This window comes from Oryx dammah, unplaced genomic scaffold (genome assembly GCF_014754425.2).
Source record: "Oryx dammah isolate SB20612 unplaced genomic scaffold, SCBI_Odam_1.1 HiC_scaffold_27, whole genome shotgun sequence".
NCBI lineage: Eukaryota > Metazoa > Chordata > Mammalia > Artiodactyla > Bovidae > Oryx > Oryx dammah.
In genome coordinates, this window is record NW_024070211.1 from 89,425,083 (window position 1) to 89,445,736 (window position 20,654).

At 36.2% G+C, this 20,654-nt stretch overlaps 1 protein-coding gene across 1 annotated transcript; it reads right to left on the reverse strand.

The window, feature by feature from the left end:
- Positions 1-2,554: 2,554 nt before the first annotated feature.
- MMADHC (metabolism of cobalamin associated D) lies at positions 2,555-19,791 on the reverse strand. Its single transcript, XM_040229013.1, has 8 exons — positions 19,633-19,791; positions 19,060-19,119; positions 15,910-16,054; positions 11,432-11,649; positions 9,006-9,111; positions 8,327-8,457; positions 3,993-4,079; positions 2,555-3,075 (listed from the first exon to the last, which is right to left on the reverse strand). The coding sequence occupies exons 2-8, from the start codon at positions 19,066-19,068 to the stop codon at positions 2,881-2,883; spliced, it is 891 nt and encodes a 296-aa protein (XP_040084947.1). The 5' UTR covers positions 19,069-19,119; positions 19,633-19,791; the 3' UTR covers positions 2,555-2,880.
- Positions 19,792-20,654: the final 863 nt, after the last annotated feature.

Sequence of the window (20,654 nt, forward strand, 5' to 3'; positions counted from 1 at the left end):
ACTGCTGAGTTAGAAGGTATATTCAATCAGTGGTTCTCAACTGTGGATAGGATACTGTCATATAAAATAAAGAACACGTTGGTTAAATTTTTTTCAGATAAATATTTGGCTCCTTAGGGGAAACTTGGCCACTTTTAGAGATATTTTTGTCATGACCAGGGGTTGCTACTGGCATCTAGAGGATGGAGGCCAAGGATGCTGCTGAACATCCTATAACGCACATGAACATCTCCCAGAACAAACAATTATCTGGTTCAAAATGTCAAGTGTTGAAGTAGATAAATTCTGCTTTGGAACAACAAGAGAACCAGTCCTAAGAGGAGGAAATAGAGCCTGGAACTAAAAGCAGAACTCTGTTCAAATGTAAGGATTATATTGATGGTACAAGTGACAGAAGCCCAAGAAATGAGTTTTAAACCTGAAGTTAGAGAACTACTGTGTGAAGTGTAAGATCTGTAATTGAATTTTTGATACATTTCAGTAAATTTTCAAAGAAATTCAGAGCAGGCACAGTTCAAGGGAGTGAACTTAGAAGTTTATCTATGAAATGTAGCAGCAGTATTAGTTAATGTGAAGTCAAATTCTGCAACTCTTTGATATTTTTAATCGCTTAATAAACTTCTTGATAGTGAGTATGAGGAGTCTCTCTATATGTATGTATGTAAGTTGCAGCCAAATTCCAGCACTGGGTCTTAACACTAGCTTGTGTAATCTGATGCATGTTCCTGTTTTTCATTCTATTATAAAAGGATAGAGATGGGTCAGGTGATCGGAAAGACCCCCTTCAGCATTTATCTTCTATAAATTCTTGTCAAAATGCAAATTTCACAACAAAAACATATTTTCAGTGATAGGTCTAAAATCAATTTCGATGGCTCAGTCTTACTTTAAATTGGTAGCAAACTTCTGTTTAAGACAATAAATTTTACCAATTCTTCCTTTACGGGGTCCTAATCAAACAAATGTGATGAAACTGATACCTGCAATATTTTCTTATTGCAGTACATAAAAGTTAAACTACTTTCTACTAGGATTAGTAAGAATCCCTTGGATTATATATCCCAAACCTAAATCTGCTTAAAACATTTCAAGGAAAATAAAAATTTTTAACTGGCAGTTACTGCTTCTTAAAATGTTTTCTTTTTACAAATCCTGTAACAAATCAAGATGAGAAAAGGAGCCCTACCACTCTTTACCCTACCCGATATAATCCAGTACACAGCCATAGCCATCGATAGGAAGTATGCTTCTCAACCAGTAGATGGCATTTCAAAACTGTTAAAGCAGAGGGTGCAAGGTCAGAAATGCCTGAATAAGCAATATGCACACTGAAATGAGTGGTGAAAGGCAGTGGACCAAATAATTCTTTTCGTGGGAGATGTCCTTTGCATTGTAGGGTATTTAGTAACATATATGGCCTGTACCTACTGGATGCCTATAACACTCACCCACGGCAAGCTGTAACAATCAAGAACTATCTCACCATTGCCAAATTTCCCCTGGGGGCAAAACTGTCGCAATTCACTGAGAAGACAAATGCTATGCAAACAGGCAATCTATAATTATGCACAGTAAGGAGGAATCTCACATTGCTGAGTGAAGGAAGCCAGAGTGAACATGGTATATATGACTTCATATATATATTAAGCATCAAAACAGAAAACCAACTTATACTGTAGGAAATCAGGATAGTGGTTGCTTGTATGCGGGATAAGTAAGGGGAAGAAGTGCCTGAAAGGCAACAGGATGAGCCTCTCAGGTGCCAAAAATGTTCTGTATTGATTTAGGTCCTCCTTACATAGATGAAAATTTCTTGAGCATTTATACTTCAAAGTTTTTTTTTTTCAAAACACTATGGGAGTCACTACTTTATCTTCTTTATAACGAATGAGAACACTGTAGGTCTTACTCTGTGAATCGTAAGCAATATTCATTATCAGGCTACATGTTAATTAAGCAAAGAATTTTAAATGAAGTTATAAACTAAAGCTGGTCATCTTCATGTGTTCATTTAAAACACAGGCATTTAATTAAAAAAAATACAGAAAAATCCATTTCAAATAATTCATTTCGCAGAAGTTACTTGTTCTCCTGAGATTTATCTCTATTCCTATTGACAAAAGACAAATCCAAGATAATTCCGAGTTTAAAATGTTGTAAAAACAAGTTCTGTCCCCCATGAGGCATTTCTGTAAACTACTGCATTTTCTATCTGTTAAAATTAGAGAAATAGACCTAGCAGCTGAGTCATAGTTTTGTCTGAGAACACTTATCTGTCTCACCAAGGAGTTAGAGTTACTTTTTACTATTATATAAAGTTGAGACTCAAATTCTTTTATATGTAAACATGTAGCATTCTTCTTCTTTTTCCGCATATACATTTCAAAGTAATACTCAGACTGGTACCAGGACACTTGACAATAAAGAAAAAAAAATTTTTTTTAATTAAATCTACACTGAGTCCAGAATTCTCAATTGCATTAATTTAAAAAAAGAAAAAAACTTTAAGAACTGTATTTTAAAAGACTGCAATCAAAAAAAAAAACACATATGATCATAGCCAAATGTATGATTTATTTTTGGAGAGGTATAATTAAAAGTGAGGTTTTTCCAATTAAGGGGAGAAGCAACAGTATGATATCATACTCTGGTTACATGTTAATTATCACATTCTGTACAATGTGGATGTGCTCAACATGTATTTAATGATGAGTATCTGAAATTTAAAAATCATAAACCACTTGCCAATATTGTAAATCCATAATGTTGAAATAAATACCTACAAGGGAGTAAATTTTAAAAACGGAAGCCTTTGACAATGCTTGTGGATCATCCCAAATGTTACAGACAAGCAGAAGATCAAATTAATTGACCCTACTGCTAGTTTCCACTTAATTTCTTCATAATATGGCTGTCTGGTGTAGCATTAGTGAAGATACTTCCTACAACCACATGGGTACCCCAGAGACTGTGACGAATCACTTTACAGCAGCCAAGATCATCAACAGAGAATCCTAAATGTCGATAGCGTTCATCTGTCTCAAAAAGAGTGTTGTTTGTATATGGTCCAAAAAACTGGAAGAAATAAAAAATGATGTCATATTTTTATTAACAAGAAAGATAATGGAGTAATAATTTTTATGTAAACATGAACACAGATCTGTATAAATAATGCAAATATTTAGAAGGTCAAATAAGAAATAAAAGGGTCACATGTAATACCTAACTGTCCTAAAACCTCTCCCCTCAATACCTGTGTATTCTGGAAATGTGAATGATCTAGCAGACTGCATGTTATCTAGAACCAAATGTATAACTTCACATGACCTTTAGAGATGACATAAGTCTTAGGCAATCATCTATGGTTCACCTTTGTAATTTTTAAGATAAGAAAACTATAGCCCAGGGTGTTTTTCATTTCTAGTACTCACTAAATCTTAACTTTGAGAAGAAACAATATATATTTCTATCTTAAGATTAAAATAAAATTTATTACTATTTGTAACTGAAAGACATACACAGAATTTAAAATGTGATAATAGTGGCTCATTATTTTTTTTAAAGTATAGATTTATAAATGTTAATTTCCAAAAAGTTACTTTTCTAAGTATTTCTTTACCATCCAAATTTTCTTAATTCTAAAAGTAATTTTCTTCCTTAATGAAACTACTGAATGCTAATTTTAACTAACAGTAAACACACTAATTCAATTTAATTTGAATAACATCTATCAGTAAGGATGGAAAAAATAAAATTTGAAATTATTTTTAATAAAAAAGATTTAAAGTGATGGAGAACTTTAATTTAACCAGGAGTGAGGTCCAGAGGTCCCTCAAAGTTGTGAATTCAATTGATTCTTATACTTCTGTGCATAAAATTGTAAGGTTTTCAAGAAGTCCTAAATGATTTATATTTACCTAGGCTATAATTATAAAAAAATAATTCCTACTTCAACTTATAATCTGGCTTTCAAAATGTATTTAATTACTCACTGCCAAACCAGATGATGGGTCAATAAAGTCAGCCCAATAGCCTTCAGCTCGGAGGGCATAGCAAATTTCCTTAGCACCGCTGATGAACTGCACAGAAAAAGACACAAATATACTATGCTCAAGATAGCATCACTACAGATTGTTTTATTTTTCAATAAAATTTTTAAAATAAATATCTTTTGCCTCAGATAGAGAACACAAGATTAATAAAAAATTAAAACTAATGATAAATTAGGACTTATAGTCTTAAGATTATTTTTACCAGTCCAAACAATTAATGGTTAATATAACACTTTCATTTTTTTAAAGTCTAAATTGTACATTTTTTTCTAAATTATTTGTTTTAGGAACTATTTCTAATCACTTTTGTGCTATTAACTCCCAAATTTGTCAAGGATTATAAACTATAGTTGCTATATCACTATAGAAATTTCAAAATAAGAAAGGGAAAACAAAATATTCATAATGAAAAGATCTGAACCATTCATTTGAATGGAAGTTGTTTAAAAACAGGTACTTATTTGTATGTCCTTCAAAAATACACCTATCCAGTCAAATAGTCATGAAATATTTCTGACAAGGAACATGAAAATAAGATAAAAGGATAGATTGGGTATAGGGCTGGACAGCATACTTACTTTTCACTATACACTTCTCTATTTTTCTATGTAATGTATAAATAATATAGACCATGTACATGCATTACCTATTCAAAATCCTGTGATGTTAACTCCTATGATGCAAAGACTAGCTTTACCAGAACTCTAAGCAGTGAAAAAGACAACAAACATTAGAACCAGATTAGAATGTTAAAAAAAAAGGACAGACTGTAAGTGTTTAAAATCAAGGGCACAATTCCACTTCCAGTCATAACAGAGTAACAGTTATCAAACTTGCCACCTGCTGAAAACTACAAAAACGACTGAAATACATGACGCAACTGTTTGGAGACACTGAACAACAGGCCGACACAAAATTGTAGTCTTCAAGAGAAGGGAAACAAATAAGGTGATCCCCATATATGCTTTGGCCTTCGTCTGAGGACACTTTCCTGTTGCAGGACAAAGAAGTGGAGCCCAAGCAGAGTGACAGTGCCACTGAGCTGAGGCAGTAGAAAGCAACAGGTCTGGAGTGCTGAAGCACCTGGGCGTTGTGGGGTAGGGTGCTGGAAAAGAGCATGAGGCACAATAGGGTTTCAAAGCAGTCTGGAACAGTCTTTCCTGGTTCAGTAGCCTCGTGCTGAGCTGTGCAGACACAGGGTGAGATTCCCTGAGGTCGAACAGAGTGCCAGCTGCAAGGCTGCAGCTGAATAGTGTTATCAGGGGTCATGCAGCGCTGGCTAACAAGAATTTCAGGCCCACCCCGAGTGATGAGACCTCACTGAGCATCTCTGGCATTCAGCTGGTTCAAAGTCCAAGCTAAAGTTAGGCACATGGGCCATACTCTAAATAAGGGATGAGGAGGTGATAGTCAGAGGGCCATCAAACTGAGTTGCTGCCTGTGTGTAGAAATACAATTTTACTGAAATGTAGCCATGCCTATTCATTTATATATTGTCTATGGTTTCTTAGGGGTTCCCTGGTGGCTCAGATGGTAAAGCATCTGCCCGCAATGTGGGAGACCCAGGTTTGATCCCTGGGTCAGGAAGATCCCCTGGAGAAGGAAATGGCAACCCACTCCAGTACTCTTGCCTAGAAAATTCCATGGATGGAGGAGCCTGGTGGGCTATAGTCCATGGGGTCGCAGAGTTGGACACGACTGAGCGACTTCATTTTACTTTATATGGTTTCTTTAACAATACAAGGGTAAAACTGAGTAGTTGAGAGCCTATGACCTAGAAAACCTAAAAAGCTACCATCTGGCTCCTTAGAAAAAGTTTATTGATCCCTCCTATAGATATACTACCTAAACTAACCTATGTTCTCTAAATACAGGCATATCTCATTTTTTGGACTTCACTGTACTTCACAGATAACGTGTTGTTTTACAAGTTGAAGGCCTGTGGCAACCCTGTGTCCAGCAAGTCTATTGGTGACATTTTTCCAGTAACATTTGCTCACTTCATGTCTCTGTGTCACATTTTTGTAATTCTCTCAGTATGCCAAGCTTTTTCATCTATTATTGTATTTATGATGATCTGTAGTCACTGACCTTTACTGATGTTTTACTACTACGACTCACTGAAGGCTAAGATGATGGTTAGCATTTTTTAGCAACAAAGTATTTTAAAATTATGGTATGCATTTTTTAAGACAATGCTATTATACATTTAATAGACTATAGTATAACATAAACATAATTTTTATAAGCACTGGGAAATCAAAATATCCATGTGACTCACTTTATTGCCATATCAGCTTTATTGTGATGGAGCCGAACCAGCAATATCTCCAAGGTATGCCTAAACTTTTTTGTAAACTAATGAAAAAATTTACAAATACTGTATTCTTTAGGTTATCTATGTAATATTTGCACTTACTGCTGTATTTCATTAATCCTTACAATTCTTAAAAAGCAGGAAAACTGAATATGGTCTAGAAAAGTCATTAAAATTATGTATTAATTTAATAAGACATACACAAAAACTACAAGGTGAACAAAACAATGTATTTAAATGTTTGCAAAGATTTAGAATGCCAAATGATCACAGAAAGAACCAGTTTAAATGTTTATCTTGTTCTGCTCATCAATAGGAAACACTGACATCTGCTGGAAAAAACTAGGATAGATTTAAATCACAAAAGATAAAATATCTACATGTGTGATCCTAAAATAATCACTAACATATCTAAAATAGAAAGAGATGTTTTCTTTTCCATAAAAAATAAAACAGCTTTAGTCACTATAAAATTAAAAATCACATGAAAAAGTTTAGTGCCATTTCAAAAACCTGAAAATTTGTTACAGAAAACTGAGTTATATCTATACTGGGGTCAGTATCAAATGAGGCTCAAAATCTTAGATGAATCAAAAAGTAGGATTTACAATGCAAAGTACATGTGAGAGCAAACTCTCCAGCATCTAAATGATAGTGATGATAAACTACTCCTGGTCTTAATATACAAACAGAAAATGTTCACTGAGTTATTACATATTTAAATTTCAACTCATCAAATTCAGATCTTCTAAAAATCAGAGACAATGTCTTATGCCTCTCTATAACTTCTTTGTTAACTAGCATATAACTTGCTCCTGACTTAATTACTACCTGGAATTTATTAGCAAAGCTGTATTTGGGACATTTAAGTATGAAGTCATTATCATAAAATACTTCGTTAAGTATGTAAACAATATTTTTATAAGTTGTGAGAACCATACATTCAACACTAAAGAAAACATTAAAAAACTCCCAAAATTATTCTGCATGTAAATTAGTAAAGAGAATTTTTTCAACTGTAGTTAAGTAAGCTAATCTTAAAGTCATACATACAAAGGAATCAAACTCATATAATTTCTGAATATGAGATTTTAAGCTACCACTTATTTCTCAGGTTGATAAAAATGAAAAATAATGCTAATATCTAGGGTAAGAGTAACAGCCTATATAATAGGATGATCTTTTTGGTGGACAAATTGACAGTATATATTATAACTTAAAATAAATAAATATACCCCTTGATTTAGCAATTCCCTATTTAGGAATATGTAAGTATGCACATAAAAATACATGTACAAATATATTCACTGCCTATAAAAGCAAAAGTTTGATTTTCAACTTACGAAAGACCAAAAATTTTTTTAATAATTTAAAAAATTTATGGTTTGCCCATGTAATCTAATATTATACAGATTTTACAAAGAATGAAATATAATCTATGAGCAATGTGAAGGAAAGGTGTCAAAACATATTTTCTAGTTAAAAGCAAAGGATGGGAAAAATGTAGGTATGTACAACTATTATATTATTATTGTACTGTATACTGCTATTGTTTACACTTTGAAGAAGGATTAGGTAATTGTCACTTTTTACTTGACATGCTTAAGAGACAGAGGCATGGAGGGAGAGAAAAGGATAAGAAAGGAAACAGGGATGGGTATGAAGAGTTAATTTTACATTTTTGTTGTTTACTGCATTTCCAAACTTCCTAAGACAGACATAAATTAAAAAAAAAAACAAAACTGAGGAAGTACTGGACAGAATATAAATTTTTCAAAGATACTAAAAAAAAAAAAACCCTGGCATTTTTATTTTCAGAAAACATGTACATTTTTAAAATACTGACATACATTAGGAGAGAACTAATAATGGTAAGAAAAGATAGCCATCATTTTAAAACAGTATTCACTGGTGTTTAAATAAGATTATAAAATTAAACAGCAATTGAAAGAATTACCTTTTCCAAGAGCACTTCTCTTTCATTTTCTACCTCCTCACTCCAAACAGTCATATCATTCTTAGTTTTCTGTGTTACAGTCAGAATCATTAGTTTGTTGGTGGCTACTTCTGGAAACAGTGATTCAAAATCTATAAATAATAATAAAATTCCAGGAAAAAATTATTTTTTTTGAAAAAAGAAACAGTGCATAAAACACTTTAGAAAAATGATGATTAAGTCAAATCATTATGGTACCAAGTTAAGTTTATAAATGCATATTAATTTTTAAAAGGATGAAATAAATTTAGTTTTGGTTTACTTCTGTTCCTTTTGGATGAACCAAAAATATACTGCCAACAATTCCAAAGAGTAAGTTGGGTTACATGTTGTTAGTCTTGGAATTAAAAAAAAAGTTTATTTTTAAGATTTTTCTCAGTAATTACCTGGGAGTAGGATGACTTTAGGGAAAAAGTTACTAAAAATTCTACTAATCCTATCTAATGGTAGCATGAGGTCAGATGTCCGGGGACATTTGCTAGTCTTTTTCTTGGCCAGGCAATCATCGTTTCCAGCGAGACATGTTAAAATATTCAGTTACAAAACATTATAATTCCTAAGGAGTACATTTTTCAACATATTTAAATTAGTGACATAATCTGACACACACTAGTGAAAAAATGAATAAAGCACAACACACCTCTTCGCAGCAACTCTGGACATGTTTGGATTGCGCATTCTACTTTGGCACTTTCAAAGTAAGTTTCTGCACTGTTAATTTCTTGTTCAACAGGTGCATCACTACCCTTTAGGGGAATAAGAAATATATATAAACAAAATCTGGAGTTCAAATAAAATATCCTGCCTGTTATAAACTTGTTTGTCCTAGAAAGCTTTTTTAATAATCCTAATCTAGCTGGTGATCAGGTAATAATCAGTGTATTCTTACATACTCAAACTTTTCTCTGTAATGAATGTAATTTGAGAATTTTTTTAAAAATGTTGAATTTAAGAAAAAGGAATATATACCTACTGATATTCTACACTTAGAAGTTGGTTAAAAAACTTAAAAATGCCATGATTATTTTATCTTATAATGTTACCTCTTCTGATATTTTGTTATATCTAATTATCCTTTCTTTTGTTCTGTAAAATGGGCATAAGAACACCAACTTACAAAACAAAGTGATTAAATATATAATCTCTCCAACAGGAAAAGTCTAGAAGCTCTTATTCAATTGAAATTTAATGGGTGCCTATTATACATCAGCCATTATAACAGGAGCAGACACTACAGTGGTAAAAATCCAGTCTTCACTCTTAGGTATGTAAGGGTTAGGAGAAGAAAAACAGCATGAACAAATAAATGCAATCCAATATGAAAAGTGCTACAGAGTTGTGAAGGAAGTCTTCAGGAGGTATAAATGGGGAAGAAACTTGCTTTGTTGGGAGTAATCAGGAAAAGGTTGAAATCACATTTGAGTTACATGTTAACTAATATATGTGTCTGACATATAAAAGAATGGACAGAATACAGATTAAGAATCCCAGAGGAAAAAAACAGTCTAGCAAGAAATAATAGTGCAAAGGCATGCAATGGTCAAAGAGAAAGGTGTAATTTTCAAAAAATGAAAAGTATGCTATGATTAGAATGTAGAAGGAGTAGGAAATCGTGGGAGGTAAGGTGAGAAAAGGATCAAAACTATGGAAATCCATTTATGCCACATTATAAAATTTTGACTTTTATTTTAAATTAAATAATATTAATAAATTATCCTTATTTTACATATAAAGAAACAGTCTCAGAAAGGTGAAGTAACTTTCTCAAGGTCACGAAATTAAGTATCAATAAATAAGAGTTAATCTCTGATAGTTTATCCTATCTCCACAGTCCATCCTACTATAATGCCTCTAAAAACAGGTAAGATAAGGCAGCGCTGAACTCTAATAGTATTAGTGAGAACTAAACTGACACAAATCTAAGGGCTACTTTCAGAGATGAGAGCAGTGTAATTGTCACTGTACATGGGGGAATGATGAAAAGAGCAGGCAGGTTGGCACTGCCATCTTACTTTTGGGACAGTGCGAGGATGACGAAGTCACTTATACTACTGACAACATGGGAATAAAGACAAGTTTTGACAGAAAAAGGGGGCTCATTCAGTACTAGATGTGTACCAGTCCTAATTTTGGTACTTCTGAGACATCCAGATGAAGATATTTGGCAAGTAATACAGAACCAGCAACATCAGAAACAGAAAGAGTAAGTTAGGAAATATGAAGACATAGCCTATGGAGAAAGCTGAGGACTTAAGTGACCAGGGAGCAAGTCAAAGGCGAAAATGAAGAACAGACATTTGGGAAATATCGTATAACTGGTAGACAGAGGAGGAGCCAAGAAGATGGAGAAGGAATTATCTGAGATAAAAAGGGGAGGTCAACTGTGTCCCAGTGTTAGGTTAACTGAAACTGTGAGGGGTTATTACTTTTTATAATATCATTTTGATCAAAATCTTCACCTGAAACTACATAGAAATATGATAAATGGTAAGGATCAGGGGGTGCGACAAACTCTGAAATGCATGTAACTTCCCATTTGAGTGAGCAAGGATGCAATACTAGTTTTAAAACTCATTTAAAGAATTCATATGCAATACCAGTTCTAAAAAACTCAAAAAAACCTCTCAGGAATTGTTTTTACAAAACCTATTTAAAAATCCTACTTTTTAGTTTACTATATCTGAAGAATTTTAGAGATCTCAAAATTTTATTAAGTTTCTAAATGGTTAGAGGAATATAAAACTAGTTGGAATTTGGTCCATATATAGATTATAATTACTGTTTGTAAAAATGAAAAAAAGAACATCTAAATTTCCAGTTACAGAAATTAAGTTATTTATGTTTACAATAAATATTTATTAAAAAAGATATTTTGAAGAATCAATTATGTGAAAAATTATATAGCAAAACTATGTATAGGACAATACCAAGGTTTTAAAAACTATACATGCTTTTTCTGTATATACTGGACTTTTTTTTTTTTTCCAATGAAAGTAATATGCTCATAGTTATCAGAAATATAGCTGTAATAATTAGAAAACAGAATGAATGATATTAACAACATACCTGAAATTCATTCACATATTGTGCCATAACAAACTCATGTCTTTCGCTCGATAAAGGTTCTGCTAGAACATCAGGTAAAGTTTTATGAACTTGGCTTTTCTTCTGTGATGCTGTACCATTGAGGTGACAGTCAAAACCTATGTTCCCAGGAAGCTGGAATCTCTGATCCTGAGGTCCAAATGGTCCCATAGTTTCATCAGGCCAAACTGTTCGAGAGCCTGAAGAGGAACAACAAAAGGAGCCGTTTTCTCCTTACAACTTAAGTGCATTCGTAGACTGAAAGAATGTGAAAGAATGCTGTTCTTCCAATGAGGTTTTTTTTTTACCTAAACAATAGATCTTTGAAGTTTGCTTTACTGGTTAAATATGTTAGTTGGTTTCATGTTATTTCCAAAACACTAGTTGAAGCAACCAGCTGCCAACTCATAGTTAATTCCCTTATTAGGGAATAGATTCAATAAAGCATTGTAATCCATACTATGTAATTCTTTTTTGTCTGGCTTCACTGTGTGGCCTGTGGGCTCTCTGTTCCCCAAAAAGGAACTGAACCCAACCATGGTAGTGAAAGCCTGGAATCCTAACCATTAGACCATCAGGGAACTTCTGTACTATGTAATTCTTAACAGTCATTAGTAAATCTTTACATATGGTGAAAGAAATTCACAGGATAAATGACATTAAAAGAAAAAGCTAAGTCCAAGAACAGTATATGTGACATTTATTTTACATGCTTACAATAATGCTTTAAATACAGGAAAAAAAAAACACCAAAAACTTGAAAGTAAAGATACCAGACTTAATAGTGGTTACCCTTGGGGTGTGTGTGTATGTTAATTGCTCAGTCGGGTTCGATTCTTTGTGACCCCATGGACTATAGCCCGCCAGGCTTCCCTGTTCATGGGATTCTTGAGGCAAGAATACTGGAGTGGGTCGCCAGTTCCTTCTCTAGGGTATCTTTCTGACTCAGGGATTGAACCCAGGCCTCCCATACTGCAGTCAGATTCTTTATCATCTGAGCCACCAGGGAACCCTTGGGGAGGGGCATTCAACTGCTGTTACCTGGTGGCACAAAACATTAATGGATTGGAAAAAATTCTGTACCAACCAAAGTGACATAATGTCCTGTTTAACAGTCATGAATATGGATTAGATACTTACAGAAGAATACACATTACTTTATTCTTATAAAATAAAATAAAAAATCCTAACGTGAAAAATTAAAAAAGATCCAGAAAAAAGTAGCTTCGAAAATCAAATGAAGAAATACTCAGAGTAGGAATTTTGTTCAGAGAAAGGAAAGGATGGCTGCAGACTTTAGTTGGCAATAAAAGTATTTACAAATATTCTGCCAGAACTAAGTGACTAAAAATGGTCATGTCATTACGGCTGCCCCTATATGATGCCCATATCTCTCTTCCATACCTATGACAGACATTACCTATCAATTATGGAACTTTTCCCTGCTGAACCCAGACACTGTCACATAATTCTCAACCCAAACACTCTAGCCCAGCACATCTCAAACTATTAAGAATCATCTGAGAACTCCTCAAAATGCAGATTTTGATTTATCAGAGCTGAAGTGGGGCTCAAAATTCATTTCTAACCAGTCCCAGATGATGCTGATGCTGTGTCATGCCATGCTATACTGGTCTGCAGATCACACTGAGTGGTAAGGCTCTAGACAGCCACCAATAACCGACTGGAGTCAGTTCACAAATTAAAACTTACCAGCTGTTCTGAACAACGTGGGTTTTATAGATTTAGATGTGTCCTCAAATAAATACTCAATATTAGTATTGGATATGAGCATATTTTCAAATGTTTATTGGTCATTTAGGTTTTCTCTTACAGAAATAGCCTGTTAAAACTCATTTTTGAAATTTTTGTTTGGTTTTCTACTGGGTTGTTTTTGTCCTATTGATCTACAAAAATTCTTTATATAGTTCTCCCTAGGTATTCACAGGGCAACGCTTCCTGGACCCTCATGAATATCAAAATCTGCATATGCTCAAGTCCTTATATAAAAAGGGTATAGTTCAACTGACCTTTGAGCAACTCAAAAGAGTTAGTTGTTCAAATCCTGCAGTCAAAAATCTGAGTATAATTCATAGTCAGTTCTCTGTTTAGTCATTTCCACATGCTCAGAGTCAAGGAACTGAGAACTGTGTAGTACCGTAGTTAGTTATTACTGGAAAAAAACTTGTGTATAAAACAGATATGCACAGCTCCAACCCATGCTGTTCAAGAATGAACTGTATGTGCATATATGTAACCTATGTACATCCTCCTGTATACTTTAAATCATCTCCAGATTACCTATAATATTGAACACAAAGTAAATGATATGTAAATAACTGCTGGCACATGGCAAATTCAAGTTTCGCTATTTGGAACTTTCTGGAATTCCCCACCCCCTCAAATATTTTCAATCTCTGATTGGCTGAATCTGAGGATGCAGAACCCATGGACAAGGCCAAGCTGTATATTCCTAATACAAACCCTTAACCATTCTGAGTGACAGACCTTTCATTTATGATAGATATATGTTTAGCCTTCAGATCAAGAAAACTGAAGAAAAATCAGAGATGGAGTTAGAAAACTGAGGCAAGAAAACTAGGGGAGGCTTTGCATGCCCAAGTGAACTGACATTACACTGTAAGTAATGTACTGAATGAAAAAAGGATTCCCTGGGCAATCACTTCAGAATACATTAGGTAAAGTTTCTAAGAGCTCTCCCCTGGTATTTTGGTGTGCTTTATAAACCTCTCTTGAGAAACCTATATGCAGGTCAGGAAGCAACAGTAAGAACTGGACATGGAACAACAGACTGGTTCCAAATAGGAAAAGGAGTACGTCAAGACTGTATATTGTCACCCTGCCTATTTAACTTATATGCAGAGTACATCATGAGAAACGCTGGGCTGGAAGAAACACAAGCTGGAATCAATATTGCTGGGAGAAATATCAATAACCTCAGATATGCAGATAACACCACCCTTATGGCAGAAAGTGAAGAGGAACTAAAAAGCCTCTTGATGAAAGTGAAAGTGGAGAGTGAAAAAGTTGGCTTAAAGCTCAACATTCAGAAAACGAAGATCATGGCATCCGGTCCCATCACTTCATGGCAAATAGATGGGGAAACAGTGGAAACAGTGTCAGACTTTATTTTGGGGGGCTCCAAAATCACTGCAGATGGTGACTGCAGCCATGAAATTAAAGGATGCTTACCCCTTGGAAAAAAAGTTATGACCAACCTAGATAGCATATGCAAAAGCAGAGACATTACTTTGCCGACTAAGGTCTGTCTAGTCAAGGCTATGGTTTTTCCTGTGGTCATGTATGGATGTGAGAGTTGGACTGTGAAGAAAGCTGAGCGCCAAAGAATTGATGCTTTTGAACTGTGGTGTTGGAGAAGGCTCTTGAGAGTCCCTTGGACTGCAAGGAGATCCAACCAGTCCATTCTGAAGGAGATCAGCCCTGGGATTTCTTTGGAAGGAATGACGCTAAAGCTGAAACTCCAGTACTTTGGACACCTCATGCGAAGAGTTGACTCATTGGAAAAGACTCTGATGCTGGGAGGGATTGGGGGCAGGAGGAGAAGGGGAGAACAGAGGATGAGATGGCTAGATGGCATCACTGACTCGACGGACGTGAGTCTGAGTGAAATCCGGGAGTTGGTGATGGACAGGGAGGCCTGGCGTGCTGAGATTCATGGGGTCACAAAGAGTTGGACACGACTGAGCGACTGAACTGAACTGAACTGAACTGAGAATGATTAATGTGATATAGTTGTGTACGAGGTGGATAAGAAAAAGCAGACTTTGATTTAATAAACACTCATTAGTAAAAAGTGACGGCTGCTGCTGCTGCTGCTAAGTCACTTCAGTCGTGTCCCACTCTATGTGACCCCATAGATGAGAGCCCGCCAGGCTCCCTGATCCCTGGGATTCTCCAGGCAAGAACACTGGAGTGGATTGCCATTTCCTTCTCCAATGCATGAAAGTGAAAAGTGAAAGTGAAGTCGCTCAGTCGTGTCCGACCCTCAGCGACCCCATGGACTGCAGCCTTCCAGGCTCCTCCGTCCATGGGATCTTCCAGGCAAGAGTACTGGAGTGGGGTGCCATTGCCTTCTCTGAAGTGATGGCTACATTTAGGAAATTCAGCAAAGAGTGGCAAGTAATAATAACATAGTTTAATAAGATCAAAAGAAGATTTGTTTCAGGGAAGACTGTGTATGTCTGAATATAGATTAGAAAAAAACTAAAGTTCAAGAAAGTAAGTTTTAGAAACCAATATTCATTTTTTTTAAGTACTGTAACTTTCTGGCATAAATATTTAGGCAGAGCTCTGATCTTACTTTCAAAGGGATAAACTCAACTTTAGAAGATCAGTAAAACTTTAAGTAGAAATATTACAGGAAACATAACAAATATTATGAAACAATTGTAAGTAAAGCAAAAATAAGTTTTACTTACAGATATCTGGAGGTGCAGTGGCCACATGAGACTCATCAGAACCTGAAGATCCTGCAGTTGAAAAAGCTCTGGGATTGACAACCCTTTTAACTAAAGAGCAAAATCCTGGGAGATAGGAAACCAGTCTGGCTCTGTTACAGAGCACCTAAGAATGACACAAAACCCAAAATTATTCTGGATATAAAAGTTATACTAACACAGACAATCTCAGGCAAATCCTCACATTGCAATGTATCTTTTAAAACCAACATTGATTCTACTGTTATTGAGCACCTGCCATAGAATGAGCATCACACATATTTATAATTTTTAAAATAAACACAAATATTAAAAAAACCCACAATACCAAGTTTTTTGGGTAAAAATATATGGCTTTCCTAGCAAGGCCAGAATCAAGAGTGCCATACAGAAAGAACAGGAACTTTGAAAAGTTGCCCTATTCAGCAGCAACACTAAAAAAGTGGCACAGCTAGTAAGATTCTTCTATTTTCAAAATAAAGAACTTTCAAAACCTCTCCAAGGGAAAAAAATCCTACTTACTTTCACACTCTTCTTTTACTGCTATTAGATTGTACTGATTATCTCCTATGCTATCTTTCTCTTGATTTTACGGCAATGTCCACTTTCTTCCAGTTTAGCACACATCTTCATGATACCTTTTCTGCTCCTATGTTCATTTGCTAGACTCAGATCAGTCACAATATAAATGTGTGAACATCTTTCATGTATAAACTTAATCAAAATAGCTAAGTCAGAATAACTTAATGCAGGGGTTCGCGAACTATCGCGGACTGTAGCCTCCCGTCTGTTCTGGTGAATACAGTTCTACTGTAACACTGCCACACCATTTATGTATTGTCTATGGCTGTTTTCTTGTCATAATTGCAGAGTTATTTCAGAAACTCTGGCCTACAAAGCCTAAAATATTTGCTACCTGGCCCTTTATATTTTAAAACACTGCTGACTCTTAGATTAGTGGAAAACGCGTAAGAATAAATACCATATCATCTGTGAAATTCTACTAAAAGATTTGAACAATTAAGAGATCCTTGAGGTCATAGGAAAAGTTTCATGGAGGATACATTGGGTTGTGAAGAAACAGAAATTTAGGCACTCATTTCAATGAAGGCCTTTCAGGAAGAAAGGTATGGAGGTCATTTTCAAAGAGTGACAGGTTCACTGAAGGTGGATGTTAAGTAATGCAGTAAAGAACAGGCTTGAAATTTAACTTATGAGCAACTATAAGAGGCGTTATACTTTGTGACACAGACAGGAAAGGGCCTATTACAACAAGATAATAAATCAGAATTTTAACCTGTAGGCAGGGAGGAAGAGAGTTAACTGATAAAAATAAAAGATGTTTTAAGGAATGTACAACTAAGGGTAGAGGAGAGAAAGGAGTGGGATTAGAGAGGTGGTATGAAAACTAGTTACCAGGAGGCTGAAATAGTCTAGCCAACTGATACTTTGGAATCATTCTTTTTCCCTTTCATACAGTATTCTGAAATCCAACCTGTGTGTTCTTTGACTGGTCTTTCTACCGCTCTGACAGAATTTCTTACTAATTTTATCTTCCCTTCTCTTACTCCACTTTTCAGTCACATAAAAATACCTACCCAACATTTCCATATTTCTGTCTTTTATACTGCCGTAAGATTTCTTCCACTAAAATGCCCTTTTCCTTCTCCTCTTAGGCTGGACAAATTCCAACTCTTTCTTCAACATCCAGATAAACTGAACCTCCTCCAGATGTCTCCAAAATGCAAGGCCTGTCTCGAGAACATTCTGTCCACCTGAACACTTAAGCATCCTCCCCTGGCCCTACAGTCTCATCATTAGATTATTACTTAATGTATCATATTCAACTACAAGAATACAATCCTGAGTAACTGTTATGTTACCATGTTAGTTTTCCTAACACACAACTCTAATTAAATCACCAAAATTTAAAGAATAAAGTCCAAATTACCAAGTCTATCATTCAAAACTCTTTGCTGGTGGTTTAGTTGCTAAGTCGCGTCCGACTCTTTGTGACCCCACGGACTGTAGTCCACCAGGCTCCTCTGTCCGTTGGATTTCCTAAGCAAGAATACTTGAGTGGGTTGCCATTTCTTACTCCAGGGGATCTTCCTTCCAGGGATGGAACCCGAGTTTCCTGCTTTGCAGGAATATTCTGTACCACTGAGCCACCTGGGAAAGCCCCAAGATTCCTGTTGCTGCTGCTGCTGCTAAGTCGCTCCAGTCGTGTCCGACTCTGCGACCCCATAGACGGCAGCCCACCAGGCTCCCCCGTCCCTGGGATTTTCCAGTTAAGAGTACTGGAGTGGGTTGCCACTGCCTTCTCCGAAGACTCTTGTTACTTGATCCTAAATCCACAATCCAACCTTATTTCTCACTCATCTTTTTCACATATCTTACATTCAGGAAGATAGAAATGACTTCTTGATTTCTGAAGCAGGGTGGGGCGGGGGGCTGGGGGTATCTTTGAATATACCTGTTCTGGGTGAGATTTAGATAATCTCACCCATCTTTTAAAATTCAAATGTTTCTCTGATTAAATGAACCCAAACCCCGACTTTCCCCTCTTCACAAAGCTCTGAATCTGTATTGTACCTCTGTGTAACTTTTAAAATTAGTTTCTACTCTTACTGTAATAGTTTTCATGTATGTTTTATGACCCCTATAGCACGATGGGTTTAAGTAATCAATGGACAGTTACCGTGAATAAATACCTCTGGCCTATGAGAATAATCTCTCCTGCTCTCATTTTGTAGTATTTGTAAAGTTACTTCCTATACTAAAACTGCTACAAAACCTACCCAAACAGAAACCGGCTTAAAAATAGATTCTAAGTATTTACGAAAATAATTCCTTTTAAAATTACCTAAAGGATGCTGGCACTGAATTTATTTCTCAAAAGGAATTTGCATAAATAAATAAAAGTATTGAGAAATATGTTTGTTTTCAAACTACCTTCAAGACATATTACCTAATTTCACACCCCTTGTTTCACATGACATTTTTGATTCTCTAAGTACAAGAAACATTATGCCATCAATGCCATTATAATTAAACCCGTCCATCCATTTCTTAACGAGTTCCCCAAATAATTTATTACTGTACTGCTTCTTAAGAGACTAATTTACTCACATTGGCCATTTCTGGCGGAAAGGGCAGACGAAAATTATCTTCCCTTTTGTAAAGTTATTCCTGGGAAAGACAAAACAAAACAGGCCGGTGATGGATTAAGCTCTAACAACAGATCACTCGGGTAATGTCCACCATCGCCTACTGGGTATCCCTTCTTCCGCGACAGGACCAAAGTCCAAGCTGTCCCCGGACCCCAGGAGACCAGAATTCGCCCCCTGCCCTCACAGGGCACAAGTCGCTGCCCACAGGAGGCCTTGTAGTTCTCAGCCCGCCCGGTGTGTCTGCGGAAGACAACTCCGACTAGATCCGGGGGAGGAAAGAGGGGCCGTCCACCAGGATGGAGTCCTGACGCTCCAAGTAGGTATTTTAACACCGATCAGGGTTCTAAACAAGCTGTGAGCAAAGGTTCCAGCAAAGATGAAGGTTGAGGAAGCGAAAAAGATCCTAACGACAGAGTGACAGGACGACCGGGGACAGCGACAGGGGCCCTGTGAGTATAGGGGCAACACCGAGAGCTGTGGCCCAAAAATGGGCAGATCTGGAGGGGCTAACGCGGGCGGAAACCGTCCGTACCAGTCGCGGCGGGTACAGCCGCCTCCAGCGGTCCCAGGGCCGTACTCTTCCCGTCTTCAAAATGGCGGCGCGACGGCAGAGGGATTAGCGCTGACGCTGGCAGTGACCAGACTGAAGAAGTTGCTTTCGAGCGCATGGATGGGAACGATCCTCGAGCCGATGCTGCGCACGCGCACGGGAGGCCCACGTAGCACCGCCCTTTCATTTTGGATAGGGCACTCCCACGTAGGAGGAGGAAAGGTGAGGTGTGGATGAGGACTTGTGGGGTGGAGATCAAGGCTCCAGAGCTGCGTTCGGCACTCATTTAATTTCGATCATTAACTCACTGATGTATTTGAAAGCCTCCTCTTGCCCCAAGACTTTATTGCTCAAAGGAGGTACAGTTTTCTGTTCTTTGTATCTATTTTTTTTTAATTTAGAAAATAACTGTTTTTGAGAATAGAGCACTTTTTCTCTTTATGTGCCAGACTTTTAATAGGCGCAATAAATATATATCCCACGACGTATTTATAAGGAGTATATCACTTTAAAAATTTTATTTTTAATTGAAGGATAATTGTTTTACAGTCTTGTGTTGATTTCTGCCAAACATCAACATGAATCAGCCATAGGTATACCGATGTCCCCTCCTTCTTGAACCTTCCTCCCACTTGCCTTCTCATCCCACCCCTCTAGGTTGTTACAAAGCCAAGGTTTGAGATCCTTGAGTCATATAGAAAATTCCCATTGGCTATCTATTTTACATATGGTAATGTATGTTTCCATGTGTCTATCCATCCCTCTCCTTCCTCCCTGCCTCCCCTGAGTCCTGTCCATAAGTCTGTTCTCTGTGTCTGTGTGTCCACTGCTGTCCTGCAAATAATTTCATCAGTACCATCTTTATAGATTCCATATATCTGCATTAGTATATGATATTTGTTTTTCTCTTTCTGACTTCACACTGTATAATAGGCTCTGTATAATAGGTTCAACCACCTCCATTAGAATTGAAGAGTATATCATTTTAATTTGTCATTTGTATT